This window comes from Cheilinus undulatus, linkage group 23 (assembly GCF_018320785.1).
Source record: "Cheilinus undulatus linkage group 23, ASM1832078v1, whole genome shotgun sequence".
NCBI classification, from domain to species: Eukaryota; Metazoa; Chordata; class Actinopteri; order Labriformes; family Labridae; genus Cheilinus; species Cheilinus undulatus.
Window position 1 is genome coordinate 18,116,699 of NC_054887.1, and position 12,142 is coordinate 18,128,840.

The following is a 12,142-nucleotide window of genomic DNA, read 5'->3' on the forward strand; positions in this document are numbered from 1 at the left end:
TTTATTTGAAGAAAAGTTGACATTTAGTTTTTCATTGACATCAAGAAAAATGTAGAAAATCATATCAAAGTCATTCAGAGAGCAGCTGATTGTAGGACTCAACAGAATATGGAGGGAATCATCACGCTCCTACATGAAGTTCAAACAACATTTAGGAATCATGCTTCCTCTGAGGGCTCATAAATTAACACTGCCACCTTCAGATCACTTCGTTAGTTGCATTATGTTCAATTAATCCTGTTCCTAGCTCGTATTTGATGCCTTCAAATGTCAGCCATTGACATTTTAGCTGTTAATGCTGGTTAATTAGCTTCTGATTAAACCTCAAACTGATGCAGCTTCCCCCTCTTACAATCATCAGAAAAAGGTCATTTATCACTCTCAAGTGATCCAAACAGCTCCTGAAATCCTTAAAACACGTGCTGCCGTCTACCGTCTCCTCAGAAAGAGTGGATGAAGTTAAAATACGCGTTTAGGAAGCCGGTGGGATCTTCCAGCTGAGGGTAGTGGCTGATGTGTTCGTCCAGGACGGTGATCGTCGACCTCTGGACGAGCTGTCTGCAGTGACAAGATCACATTCAAGATCAATTTAATGATTGTAGATCGGACATGCATCCATAGATTTTATTTCACTCAATTTTGCTGTGACGAGTAAATAGGTCGTGATCTGGATTTATTTATCTAATAATCATGAGATGACAAAGGGGGTTGTTCATGCTGATGTGCTGGGTTTTGGAAACAGGATGTTGTAAAGGAGTTGATGGAGGGTCTGAAGGCTGGACCAACTGAGAACTCACAGGATACATCTGCAAGATCATGTTTAAGTTAAATAAGAGGCTTTGTTGCAGCAGTTTGCCTATAGATTATAACAATAATGATACCACCATGGGCAGGGAGTGGAAGGAAACTTCAAAGTGTCCATCTAGACAGTGAAATAAAAAAACATTTTCTCTGAAGCTGTATTTGGGAAACACCAATGTCATATCTCAGCCCTTAATACGTGATGTTAATGTTTTGTTTTTAGTCTTAATAAAGTCCACAAAGTTGGACTGCAGCAGAATTTTTATTCAAATTAATGTAACATTCTTTAAATTTTAAGAAGTTACAAAAAGATAACAAAATCTAAAGCAACTATTATTTTGACTGCTAGCAGCGATATAAGGATTTCTCTAATAAAGGGTGATGGTTCAAATCCAAACTTAAACTTAAAAAAAAATTCAGAATAAGGCCTTTGAGGAGGGATTGCAGCTTCCTTTTCACTAAAAATAAAGCTGCATTCTTTCCATGTAAACAAAACAAATGGACTGAATCTTGTTGGAAATATGATGCAAACAGACGGATCCAGTGACACCTGCTGTGGTCTAGCAGCACTGTCAGAGCAACTTCAATACAAAGGGTGTGGGTTCAAATCTCATTTGGTATCAACTTTTACAGGCTTTGTAGTTAGGTCAGAAGCTGGTCCAGGCTTTTCACAAGCTAAGAGAAGAGAGCACATGTATCAACACTTAACTAAATCCGTCACAATCACAGCAAGAGGAGTGTGCCTTGTCTTTGCGTTTTTTCTGTGGTCGAGTGGAAATGTCAAGGTTACTGCCCCGTAAAGGTTCCTGCTTCTTTCTCAGCATGGAAATATTTTCTACTACATTCTCCTGCAGGCTTCTCGCTGCATTCATGAGAACAATCAGAAGCTCTACTGGCTAGGAAAAACAATAGCGGAGCTAAAAGACATGCGTGAGGTTGCCGCTTCAAGGCTAGGTTTAGTACCTGTGGCTCAGAGAGACATGAAATCCCCTTTTCCTGGTGTGGTAAATACATGAATGAAAAAAATGCCTGGTGGAGCCAGTTTTGAGTGGAACTGAACTCAGGCAACATGTCTGGCAACAGTTGGAGAGATGGTGGGAGGTATCATGAGACACAAAGGAAGGAAAGAAAAAGATCAATTTGTTTAATGCTCACAACACCTGAAGCAGGACTTGAATCCATGACCTTAAGGTTGATAACCTCTGCTTTAACCCCCACACCATCAACTCATTCACACAGATTTAAGCTACAAGGTATCGATATCACAGAGAGCAATAATTGAAGGTAACTGAGGGGGGAAAAGTGCTCAGATTTTCCCAATTTATAACAATAAAAATCAGTGACTTTTTACCTTAAAATCTGTAAACTGGATTTTGACAGGCACCAATGTTAAACATACATCGGTGCATAAAACAAATCAGCTGCTTTTAATGTGATACATGTCCCACAAACATGACAGCTGAAAGCTACTGCAAACATAACAGATCATTTCCTGCAAAAGTATTGCTTTTGCATTTATATGTGCCTTTGTAATAATTAGCATTTGGTTTGTTTAACATGCATGGTTAAGTCATTTGCATGCATGTTTAAGCTGTATTCTGCACACCTGTTATATGAATTGCACATGCATTTTAGTTACTAGCAAGCATGTCTTTTTATAAACAAACCATGTGCAAATCTAACACAAGTCACTTTAATATGTGTGCAATTCATAAAACAGCTGTGAAAGATATTTATGCTGCCTTATTCTCTCTAAAGTCTAAAAATTAAATCATCAAAAATAAAACATTTAGACTCCAGAGGCCCTTAATCACAGTATTACAGAAGATAAAACTAAATAATTGCGCTGCAAATGCAATGGAATCGATGGGTGAGCTAAGCAAAGCTTTAGTAAAAAAGGTGGGCGTGTTTGAGATAATCTGAACGGGAATTAGAGGCGGGGGCACTCACTGGTAAAGACGGATGAACTGGGGGTGAGGGTTGACGGGGTCCAGGGGTCCGTAGATCATGTGCACTGAAAGACAAGCAGGGAGGAGAGAGGGTCAAAGAGGGAGAAATGGAGGGAGGAACACTGAAGGGTAGAAGTAAGGAGGAAGGATGCAAAAGTTTGTTGTTGAATAGGAAGATCTTAGACAACGTGGTTTGGGTGATGAGAAGAATAAGTGATGCATGTCCTAGAGAGAAAGTTCAAATATATGCAACGTTCAAAGCATCAATGCAGAATACATACAGTAAAATAGGTATACTACTAACAGGAAGTGTCAGAGAGTTAAATTCTAACTCAGAGGTCTACAACTGGTTCAGCATCAGGACCCACCACTACATTTATTCAAAAAAATGTTAAAATCTATTTGATGAAAAAAGCTGCAGTTTGGATCTAAGATTTTAAGTAGCAAACAAACAACCATGTTTAAAAAAGCATATTATTACAGAAGCTCTTGGAGGACACAACCAAAACTGACTTGGTATTAACAGCGGGTTTTAAATTGAGTAAAATAATATAAACAGTATGGATGTACAGTACTGTGCAAGAGTTTAAAGCATGATTGGTCCAAAAAATGAGGCTGAAGTAAGGCATAAATATGACGAATAAGCTGCCTGAGGACAGAGAAGGAGGACTGACACAACCCTGCTATTGCTCTGGATGTCTTTGCATATTACCAGTAATCTGTTGACAAAAATAACAATGTCTGCACCTTTAAGGTGGAGTAAGGGGTGGATGTGGTGTGTAAGCACAGCCTAGGCTACTGTCCAGGTCGAGCTGTGGATGTCAAGAGAGCCTGAAAACTGACAGTGGTCTCCGAGTGTATCACCAGAAACAGACAGACCTTTGACCTTGGCTGCCGAGCGACACGTGTGTATCTACATATGTTGAGCTTGATTCTGCCCCCCAACCCCGGATTGTGGCACATCCTTACATCGCTGAGGGCCTCCATACATCACAGACTTTCTGCCAAGATTTTTTCAGGCCCATATTCACGACCTACTGAAAACAGCTCTGTGGCCCACATTTGGGTCCTGAGCCACCAATTGAGAACCACTAGTCTAAATCTGTGTTTCTACAAAGTTGCCTTGTTGGGTTCAGTATGCACTTATTTGTGCTTCCACTGTCACAAGTGGGGAAACGTACCAAAGCAATGGTCCATATCGTCATACTTTTTTGGCACCCTTTCAGATACCGCGCCCACCTATCTGACCCCCAATGGGTGGCACTAGACTCCTTCGATTAGATGAAACAGTTGTATCTTTCCGTACATCAGCAGTAATAATGGACCAACACAAAGTGTGATATGTTGTGGATTTTGAGAGAGAAATTTCTAGGTTTTTTCTAGCTCTGAAGTAACAATTTGAAACTTTGTTTTGTTTCCTGCCCTTATAAGAAAAAAAATGTCATACTTGAAATGTTAAGATTTTGAAAACCTGTGCTTTTTAAAAAGAAAATAAAATCAAAAGGTCTTTTGTAGGATATCTGTATCACAGTTTTCCACAAGAAATGTTTCTTAAAAGCAACTAGCTATATTTAAGAAATCATTTCTCACTTTTCATAGTCGGAGAATTGAAATAGGAATCAGATTTATTAAAAATTCAACTTCTACTATTTTCTATATTAAAATGAGAAAATAAAACTAAGAGAAAAGATATTGTGAATATGGTGAAAATATCAAAAATCAAAGGTTGACTGTAAAGATTCATCCTTATTGGCATGGTAATATTTGATGATTAAAGCTACTTTGGTCATGCAGTCCCATCTGTTAAATCCTTCAGTTCTTTCCTCAATGACAGAGTAAATCAGACGTTGTCTGTCTGAGGCCGTCTGGCTATATTACTTATGAGGTGTGTCAGTAGCACATACACATCCCTACCCCCACTCCCCCCGAGCTCTGAATCACAGATGGACTATGAGGCCTCTCCTCACAGGCTAAGCAGCTTAGCATGGTAGACCCTCTGCCTGGGGCTGCTGGGTAAATGCTCCTCAAGAAAGTGTTGGGACTAGACAAAAAAAACTCCAACCTGTGATTTATTTACACACAAACATCAAGATGTCTGATGCAGCTATGAACTCACATGGGACGTCGGTGGAGGTGAGTGCTCCCACCCATCGGTCTCTGTGTTTTAATCTCTGGTTGATGTACTGCAGGATACTAAGAGGGAGAAAGAAATAAAACCAGAGCAAAGATACACAACATCAATGTGAATCAAACACAAAACAAACCCACACACCTGTCCAAGACTAAGTTTCCATCATTGTAGCGTAAACCGGTCCACATGTCCCAGAACTCAGCGTCTGTGGGCTGAGTGTACGGACCGAAAACGTCTCCAATCCTAACAGAGAAAATAAGCACTGACAATGAAAAGGATGTTGATGTATTAACAAGCTGGTACAGTTTGTTACAAACTGCTATTTTTACCCTTTTTGGAAGATGATAAAGTTGGTCAGACGAGTCAGAACTGGAGCCAGGAAACTGGAGTCCTTCAGAAGCTGTGGGAGAAAAAATGGAGAAATTTGAGAGGCAAAAAGAAAACAAGAATTTAAGAATCCTCACATTAGCCAGACATATAAAGCCTGGCTATATGGAAATTTATTTATGGTAACTCCTATACAGTGATGTAAAAAAGTATTTCCCCCTGCCTAATTTCTTTTTTTTACATATTTGTCACACTAGGAAAACATCTATCAGCCTGGAAAGGGTTACAAAGCAACTTCTAAGGATGTGGGACTTAGCAAACCAAGGTGCGAGCCATTATCCTCAAATGGAGAAAACTATGAACAATGGTATATCTTCCCAAGGGTGGTCAGACTACCAAAATTACGCCAAGAGTGCATCAACAACTCATTCAAGAGGTCACCAAAGAACCCAAAGCAACATCTAAAGACCTGCAGGCCTAACTTGACTCAGTTAAGGTCAGTGTTCATGATTCAACAATAAGAAAGAAACTGATTATGTCCACGCATCCCACATACAGAGGCTGTTGTCCTTGAGGCAGGCAGCCTGGGTTCAAATCCAGCCTCTGGCTCCTTCCCCTCATTCCCTATCCCTCTCCCTGTTTTTCAGCTCTATCCTTTCCTATTAGAATTAAGGCAAAAGCCCCAAAACAGATAGTAACTTACTATCTGCAGCAGCCGTGGATGATGTGTTTCTGGGAATAATCCTGTTGGACACAAAAGTTTTGAATACCAGAGCAGAACAATCAGATATGGGTAAAGTTAAGAACACATGATTAACACCCTAGAGTACTCAATAGCATTATAAACCCAAAATATGAGATGCAATGTTAAAATAACTTGTTTTGTCTCTTCAACAGCCTGAACAGATCAGACACAACCAGTTTAAAGTGTTATAAAAGCCATAATAATAATAAATTTCCCTCTTTTCCCACATTGGAGACAATAAAAAAGATGACAGTGATTCGTACCTCCATTGGATAGACACAGACTGTTAAAGTTGAGGTGTCCCGAGCGGTTTTGGTGGCTCCTGAGAGACACAGAGAAGGTGCTGATTTTTCTCAACTTTCAAAACTCCTCACAGGCAGAACAAATCCCACCTACCTGTAGAGCAGCTCCAGGGCCACCGTGTCTCCATAGTCATGGGAAATGACATTCACCCGCTGGTTGATCAGATCAAGGTGAGCCACCAGAGCCTCCACCACGCTGGCCTGCTCAAAGATGGAGTACCTGTGAGGTCGCTGAGACAAACAGGGGCATTAGAGAATGAGAGTCGTACAGAAAAATAAGAGAAAAAGTGATAATGTAAGATCATACTTACTGGCTTATCGCTGAAGCCAAAACCAAGAAAGTCGAGTGCGACGACTCGATGGAAGCGCTGAGCGAGTGGTTCCCAGATCTGTGTTGGAAAAAGAGACAAAGTTAGTTTTCACAGAATAGCAGCTCCCTAAAATAAACTTTTACATCATTTATTTAATCATTACTGAGCACGTGCAGTGGATACCTTATTCCAGTCATAACTGGATGTGGGAAAGCCATGGAGCAGAACGACGACATCGGACGTTCCCAAAGCACCATAAGAATCTGGGTGGAAAAGAAAAGACATACATTATAAGAGAATATTATAACTGGAGGTGATGTTGACGGAAATATGGTGGACAAGGACGTATGGTGACGTAAAAAAAAATGTTTGATATAATATTTTAAATAGTCACATTTATCCCTCTTGGTATTTTTCAGTAAATCAATAATAAATGTGGCAAATAACTGATGATATATGTTTTTCTTTATTTGTCACATAGTAAATATCTTGACTATTAAATAGTTGCATATTAGAAAAGACTGGCTCTATTTAGCAGCTGTCATGCCTTTAATTCTACTAAATTTTTTTTTATATTAGTAATTTCAGACCTGCATTGGCAAGAATTTTTTAAGTGCTCAGAATTAAATGGGCTCTTGAATGCTTAAACTTCAAGACAACTCCATCTGCAGAGAAAGATCATGTAACATTCTTCTTTTTAATAATCTTTTCACCAGTTTATACCTTTTGTTCTTTTATTATTTATTTCATTGTACTGCTTTATGTCTTTAAATGTCTGCCAAGATTTGTCTTTTAATGTTCATTCCTTTGCGTCGTAACACACGAGATATGTTGGAATAAGGTTGATGTTAACATGTGAAAATACTGAGATCTATGTGTGACCGAATTTTTGATTTAGACTGTTAGAAGGTCGTTCACCTCCTTCCTGGCTTGGTTTTGTTTGAGCAGTGAAAATATATGAGCCCGTGGTATCACCAGTCTTGATAACTTTTAGCAGACATTACGGCTTTGTTTTTCATGATTTTGAAGCTTAATTTTATAAGCTTAGAGATGTTTTCATGACTGAAATTTGGCCTGGTGGTTCAAAACAAAGTGGCTTTTCCTACAACAAACCTAAAATAAAGATTTGGTCATCACTTTACATGGACTTTGAGTACAAAAAACGTATTTTAAAAGTCCAAATACACATGAAAGATACTAAACTAGAGTAATTTGATCAAATGTTACTACTACTTTCCACTTCTGTCTGTAAGCTTATTATAAAGGTGCCATACACACTCACCAAAGACTTCACTAGGCATGCATGTTCTGCTTTTTAACGGCAAGTTGTTATCAGCCAATCACATGGAAGTAGCCAAGATATACAGACATGCAGACTTAGTCAAAATGTTGTGCTGAAGTTCACGCCCATCATCAGAATGAGGAAGAATATCGAGTTAAGTGACTTTTAGGGGAGGCATGGTTGTTAATTTTCTGGGATGCTTTCATGTTTACACCAAATTCTGACCCTAAGTTTAAATGTTGCAACAGAAATCCAGATTCACTGAGGTTTAACGTGTTGTGCACTCAGAGATACTCTGCATGCCTTAGTTGCAATGTGGTCATTTGAGTTATCGTTGCCTTTCTAAACCAGCCTGGTCATTCTCCTCTGCTATTAACAAGGAATTTGACCTGGATAATTGCCGATCACTGGGTTCTTTCTATTTTTTTGACTTTTCTCTGTAAAACATGAAGATCAGTGGTGGGCAACTTTTGGCCGCACACAGCCCTGTTTCTCAATCAGTGTAGCTCACAAGTCAATTTCAAATACCAAGAAGTTGTAAACATAGAAAGCATGACAATATCTGCCACGAAAACATGACAAATAGAAATGTTTGTATAATAATCTTTGATTATTCATAAATGTCAGATTCTTTGCCAGAAATCAGAGGTACAACTAGCTGTAAAGATCTTTTCTATGCATCATTAATTCAGAAAAAAATGTAGATATGCATGCAAAATATACTAAAACAACCAGTATTATGTTTAATGCATGCAAAAGCAGTTCAAGTTGGATTAAGTTCTGTGTTCAGCTGATTAAATTAGGTACTACTGTTTGTATTTAAGTGAAAAATAGACTTTTTTCTTTAATAATGTGTGATTTAAGCTATACATTTGTTCTTTGTGTCAAATTTTAGGTTATTCTGATTGTTAAAGCGAGAGTATTTGTAAATATTTGGTTCCCTGGCAGTGAGACAATATTTTTGTGGCCCTTTGAGTAAACAAAGTTGCCCAACCCTGCTCGAGATGGTTGCGCATGAATATCCCAGCATGTCTGCAATTTGGGAAATACTCAGAGCAGCCTTTCAACCCTTTCTGGCACCACTAACATGAGTTTAGCCTTCAGCAGGTCGTCTTAAGTTTATCTGCTGTTGTACAGGTGAACCTCATGAAGTGATTGGTGAGTGTAGATATAGTTAATAATGTAGGATTAAAGGCGAAAAGCCACGAAATGGGCACTTATGCCTTAGTCTGTCAGCACATGGATGTAATGTAACATGGAAAATGGATGGAGACACCTTAAAGACCCCCCTCTGACCTCTGTAGAAGATCTCCCTGCCCCTGAACTGGAAGACCTCCCCGGCACTGTGCCACTTCTGCAGGGCAGGTGACAGCTGAGGGGGCGGGATGTTCAGGTACACAGCTACCAACGGGACGCAGATCAGACCCACATGGATCCACCACTCTTTCATTTTCAGCTCAGCGGTGTGGGAGTCTCATTCCTGACTGAGATCAGAGCAACAATCCCCGTCAATGACAGGTGAGATCTTACATGCATGGAGGTGAGTTCAGAGGCAGGGCTGAGGCTAACTGTGCCTCCCCGCCTACACTGATTACAGTTACACATTTCTAAACAGTCTGTTATAAACTACATGTGTACACCTGTGTTTGCTCTGTCATTAATAAACAGCTGAGAAGACCGCTAATCATAACACGTTACAACAAGTTAGCAAAACGTTGCAGTAGTTAGCTAATATGACTGATATCAATGGGAAAATGCAACGACGTCCAGACTAGGACAGCTAAACACGACGCTAATTGCTAACTATATTCATAATACTGTATTATTTTCATTCAACCTAATATTTTAGTACAATAGTACTTACAGAAATGCAGCGACCTGTCACTAACAGACCTTCGCCCGGTGTACCTTTACATTCCTGCAGGGCGGAAAAGAGCGACAGTGTCCAGAGAAGAATGAAAGCGAAGACGTCTCACTCTGATATATTTTCTCGGTTTACAGATCTCCGTTGAATTTGACTGTTTTAAACAAACATGAGTAGAAATTCTGGTAGACATTTTTACACATCGGGAGTTCCAAGCGCCGTCTTGCCACACGCCGTTGTCACCGAAGAATAAAAACAAGGTAGAGTGATTCATCTTGTTAGTATACAAGCTTTGTTTAAGGGGGCCGCAGAAGTGAAACCCACTGCTCTCTGCTGGCTTGGATGTGTAATGAATCCAAATGTACTGACATAAACAATATATTGTAAATAGTTTAAATGAAATAAAAATACATTTAAAATATTTTTACCCTAAAGTATTAAAAACACAATCTTCAAGAATTGTGTTTGATTGAAAGTAGATGGTTAATCAGGTTTTTTATGAGCTGATGGGGTACTTCAGCCAGGTAAGATAAAACAGTCTGCATTAATTTTGGGGACCCCTGTGGTCAGTCTGAACTTAGCTCAGTCGGCCATAAAGGACAAATGCAAAACATTTCAGCTGCTTCAAAAATGTTTCATAGACCATGAAACAAAATGTTTGCAGCAGGTGAACTGTATGACGTTTCTAAAGGGACACTGGCAGAAAATATTGTTTCTGGTGCACACGCAAAACTTTCTCGGGGTCATGAGACCCTTTTACACACAAGAAATTTTCTGGTGTGCATGAGATAGTTTTGCTCCCAATAAACTTGCTTGTGCTCTCCAGAAATTATCTTGTGAGCACAAAATCCCTTCCTGTGTGCAAAAGTTTCCAGTGAGCATGAGAAAGTTTTTGCATGCACACCTGAAACTTACATTTTTAGTTCTTTTAGATCATGTCTCTTAAGGGGTTTGTAGAAATATCCTTTGCAGCAGGTGAAATCTTTCACAGCAGCCAGTATATTTCACAGCTGATCTTCAGGGCCACAGCACTTTGCTAATATTGCCCTGTAGATGTGCAAGTGTTGTTTTTTTCACAAAATATTTTATCCTGCTCTGTTTTGATCAGTCAAGCATATTTCCTTGAATCTTGGCATTATAAGTGGCATGCTCTGACACTGCCCTACTTCAGCAGATTCAGGTATAAATCATAATAACAGAGAATGATTAGTCTTCTTCCTCGTGGTCTTGCTTGCTTTTGTAGGACAGGTCTCCAGATGTTTCACCAGGGGTAAAAAGGACCAGAAATGCTATAAAGCTCGACCTCGGCTGCTGTGCAACACACGTGCCAGCTTGACTCTGGCCACCACCCCACCCTCTCAATTCCCTGGTTCTGGCACAGTGGGCCTTGTGATGAAGCCTTAGCACCCTATATGCCTAAAACTTGTGCACATGACTGTATATATATTCTTAATTTTATAGATGTCTACCACAGCTTTTTTGCTTTACTTGCCTGACCTCTGCACAGAGGCTGTAACAAAAGGCTCTTTGTGAACTGCACATTGCCAACCTGATGGTCAAGTTTCCCCTTTTCGGCCTGACAGGATTTCATTTGCCTTCTCTAGTCAGTGCTGTAACTGAAAAACTAAAACACGACCACTTTATTAGGTATACCTGCTCAACTGCTTATTAACACATTTTCAGCTAATAACATGGCAGCAACCAATGCATTGAAGCAAGTAGACATGGTCAAGTTCAAACTGAGCGTGAGAATGGGGAAGGAAGGTGACTTTGAAGACTTTGTTTTAGTATTTGTTTAAGGCATTAAAGGGATATTTCAGCATTTTTCGTAAGTTGAGTCATATGAGGTACTGTATGTAGTTATAGAAGTGGCACAATCTCCAGTGATTTCAGTAAGCATTTCTCCTTTAACCCCTTAAAGCCTCAAAACACAAATTATAGCCAGAAAATTCTAATTTTTTGGAACTGAAATGTTTATTTCACTTTCTACTGAAATCCAAAACAATCTAAATTTCCATAAAATTTAACATATATACTTTTTGTATCTCATTTGATAAATTAGGTGTTTTAGTTAACTGATAATCCACTTGAGGGCTTTTTTTTTTGCCATTTTTCAGATTGTACTCAGGAGGGTATTTTTTTTAGTAATTTATGATCATATTGATTAGATAGAGATATCATAAAAGTATGTATCAAATATGATACAACAGGCTTTAAGGGGTTAAGAAGGACTTGCTGGTTGTACCAGCCAGGAAGCTAGGTTATTCAGTGTAACAGATGTTACAGCTTCCCTGCAGAATTTAGCAATTTCCTGGTAGAAAATGTTGGTTAAAATCGTACACACTACTGAAAACCTTTGAAGCATTTTGTTTTTTACCCAGAAAGCCTCTGTGTTTTTGTCACTATATTGCAATGCAATGCTACTAGTTA

General features: G+C 39.2%; 1 protein-coding gene across 1 annotated transcript; it reads right to left on the minus strand.

Moving 5' to 3' along the window:
• Positions 1 to 34: 34 nt before the first annotated feature.
• Positions 35 to 9,814, minus strand: mest. The gene is made up of 12 exons (XM_041780591.1): positions 9,713 to 9,814; positions 9,145 to 9,332; positions 6,750 to 6,829; positions 6,567 to 6,644; positions 6,350 to 6,486; positions 6,217 to 6,275; positions 5,912 to 5,952; positions 5,211 to 5,281; positions 5,023 to 5,124; positions 4,867 to 4,943; positions 2,752 to 2,815; positions 35 to 558 (listed from the first exon to the last, which is right to left on the minus strand). The coding sequence occupies exons 2-12, from the start codon at positions 9,296 to 9,298 to the stop codon at positions 441 to 443; spliced, it is 981 nt and encodes a 326-aa protein (XP_041636525.1). The 5' UTR covers positions 9,299 to 9,332; positions 9,713 to 9,814; the 3' UTR covers positions 35 to 440.
• Positions 9,815 to 12,142: the final 2,328 nt, after the last annotated feature.

Bases quoted from the DNA above. Each gene is read 5' to 3' on its own strand.
- mest (XM_041780591.1), bottom strand. From the start codon at position 9,298: ATGAAAGAGTGGTGGATCCATGTGGGTCTGATCTGCGTCCCGTTGGTA. The intron at 6,645-6,749 runs GTATCCACTGCA...TTTCCAACACAG, and splicing joins CCAGTTATGACTGGAATAAG to ATCTGGGAACCACTCGCTCA. The intron at 559-2,751 runs GTGAGTGCCCCC...TTGTCACTGCAG, and splicing joins CAGTTCATCCGTCTTTACCA to ACAGCTCGTCCAGAGGTCGA.